The sequence below is a fragment of the Lactuca sativa genome, chromosome 3, assembly GCF_002870075.4.
Source record: "Lactuca sativa cultivar Salinas chromosome 3, Lsat_Salinas_v11, whole genome shotgun sequence".
Taxonomy (NCBI): Eukaryota; Viridiplantae; Streptophyta; class Magnoliopsida; order Asterales; family Asteraceae; genus Lactuca; species Lactuca sativa.
The window spans coordinates 23,848,701-23,851,724 of NC_056625.2; the positions used below are offsets into that span (position 1 = coordinate 23,848,701).

The window sequence follows — 3,024 nt, forward strand, 5'->3', positions numbered from 1 at the left end:
CTGTGGCCATATTTACTGTTCTTACTGAAAACAATGCAACAAAAACAAAACATCCCAGTACCCAAAAACCTTAAGTTGTATCATTAATGCTTGATTCTAAGGAAACATCAACTCTTAGTGTCATTATAATTTATACGCAGCAATGATACAGTAATCCTGAAAATCCCAAATCGTAAATATGATGTCCTCAAGAAAAAAATAAGAGAGAGAGAGAGAGAGAGAGAGAGAGAGAGAGAGAGAGAGAGAGAGCACAAAATTAAGAAACTATTTTCATAGAACATATTAAGTTACAAAAATCCCAGGAAATTAAGAAAAAAGGAAGAAAACCCCAAAAGATAACAAGAGAAGAAAGTAGTAGTTTGATGCAGTGATTTTTGCTGAACATTGTTTATGATCCAAAAGAAGCTATCTAATTAACCCGATCCAAACAAATTAGGGGTACCTGTTGACCCGATTCCATATTAGAATGGATTGTTGTTATTAGAACGTCCAGCTGAGTTACCTCCGGTTGCTGCCCAACCTGAACATTAGGTGGCATACTGAGTGGTAAGTTGAAGAATGGTAGCCCGGAAGATGGGTCGGGAAAAGGGTTGTTGCTATTTATCCCTCCACCGCCGCCACCATCTGTTTGAGATGTCGGCTGTTGCATCTGAAGCCCACCACCTTCCGGCTCCTCTTCTTCTAGTGGAAGTCTCTCGTAGGCAACATTAGTGAAGGAGGAAGCGATAACGATGACCGGACCAGCAGCGGTCAACTCCCCCACCACGTTCCCACCTACTACCTGCCCTTGCCCGCCAGCCAAAATATGGTCAAGCTGGTGGCTCCTGGTGGGGCTGGCGGAGGCAGAGAAGAACCAGAGAGGGAAAGGATCTCAAACCGACCATGGAGAGCCACCACAGACCCCGCTGCGGCTGGTTGCCTGAGGCTTACATTGGTGACGATGCCGCTTCCGGATAGTATACAGATCCCTCGTTGCCGTCGTCTTGCATAAGTTGCTATGCAGTCAAAGACATCACAACCATTTCCGATCTCCAAGATATGAGCTCTTAGTGTGTTGGCGCTTTCTCTTGTGATGATGACAGGAGGTTTTGGTTTGTTTTTGGATCCGGCAGGACGACCTCTAGGTCGTCGTCCAACGATGTCACCTGATCCACCGCCGCCGTCACCTGAGTTCGGGGAGACCAAGTCATGACCCTGATCCTCCTCCTCTTGATGCTGATGATTGTGTAGGGGCACCGTCGGAAAAGAGCTGGTGGTGTTGGTTGTTTCCGGTTGACTACTGTGGAGTTGCAAGTCAGAGAGGTGGAGCTGATGATGAATGTAACGAGAAGCAGTGCCTAAATCTAAACCAGCCATGGATTATACAAACATCAAAAGAAAACACACACAAGCAACAGAAAACAAGAAAATTATAAAATATGGAAGCAAGAAAATATATATATAAAAAAGTAAGGATTTTTTATTAGTGGGAAATTATAGAAAAACAAAGCTCTGGGAGTTGAACCCTAGATTTGAATAGAGATTAGAAAACAAAGGATATGAGTACAGGGAAAGGAGAAGGGATGGGGAAAGAGAGAGAAAGAGAGTTGAAGAGGGTGAGTGAGGGGGACAAACGCAGTCATTCTCACGGCCTAAATATTCAAATATAGGCATAAAAAACCTCTTTCGTAGTTTCGTACAATAAAAATAATAATTCTAGCTTCGCAACCCAAACACATTAATGATTAATTATTAATTTAATAGTTACCGGATTTAATAAAAAAAAACATTATGTAAATTATTATTATTATTATTGTTATTATTATTATTATTGTTATTAATATTATTATTATTACTTTACAAGATATTATAATATAAAAACAAGTTATATCAACTTTGCCAAACAAATATTTTATAAATTTTAATTTAAAACAACCTTAAAAGAGAGGTTTGTGCTCATTACGATACAAACTGAATAATGAATTAATTTTTTGATAAAAAAATTAAAAATATATACTTTCTAAAGTTTAGATTTTTAATCCATTTTACATATGATAAGGACCTAATAATTAACATAAAGGTATGCATAGGCATGTTTCAAGCATTTCAAACGGTACAACTTCTTTTTATTAAGTGTGGATCTTCCACGGGTTAGTTTAATATTTGTTGATCAACAATGAAATTTTGAGAGATTTTAAAATGCTTTAGTTTTGAGTTTAGTTTTTTAACCAAATTAACCAAAAAAAAATATTTGATAATTCAAATAGTAGTTTTTATTTTAAATAAAAACATCACAATCCAAAAATTACTTTAAATAATTTTTTAAAACTTCTAGTTTATGGTTTTATGTAATTTTACATCTTTAAATGTTACTAACACTAGCATTTAGGTCCACTACAAGGAAAACGATCATTAGCGGCGACAAATGTCACCTGTAATAAGTCAAGTTGTCGCTGGTAACAGTAATAGCGGCGACGCGTCGCCGATAATAAGTCGCCGCTACTACTTCGTCCCTATTGATGAACTTGTCGCCGCTAATGATAGATATCGCCGCTAATGAACGTGTCGCCGCTAATGATAGGTGTCGCCGCTAATGACCATGTCGCCAGTAATAACTCTGTCGCCGGTAATTACAATTTTCATTTTTTTTTTGTAATTAACGATTTTGGTTGCCGATAATAATGTACTCGGTAATTACATAACAACATTCGATTAAATATCAAAAATAATAGTGTCGATGCTAATTACAAAACAAACATCCGATTATAATTAATTAAATAGCAAAAAGTCATAATATCCTATTAAAATATAAAAAGTAATAATGTCGCTCAGTATTAGTATCGCCGACAATTACAAAAAACAACCAAAGTTTTACAATCTACCAAGTAGCAAAGCGTGAAAACATATGCAAATGAAACTCATCCTAACCTATATACCATCATCTTCATTCCTATCGTTTTCTCGATTATTTTGGGATTGAAAAAACGAATACAGTTCATCCCTACATGCGGGGTCATTCAACATTGCACGGGGATTTTCCAACTA

The 3,024-nt window shown here is 37.0% G+C and overlaps 1 protein-coding gene across 1 annotated transcript; it reads right to left on the bottom strand.

Moving 5' to 3' along the window:
• Positions 1-520: 520 nt before the first annotated feature.
• Positions 521-1,621, bottom strand: LOC111907336 (AT-hook motif nuclear-localized protein 23; the record flags this gene model as incomplete). The annotated part of the gene is given in 2 exon segments (XM_023903101.3): positions 521-801; positions 804-1,621. Coding segments are annotated over 2 exon segments (834 nt in total), but the record flags the coding sequence as incomplete, so codon positions are not given.
• Positions 1,622-3,024: the final 1,403 nt, after the last annotated feature.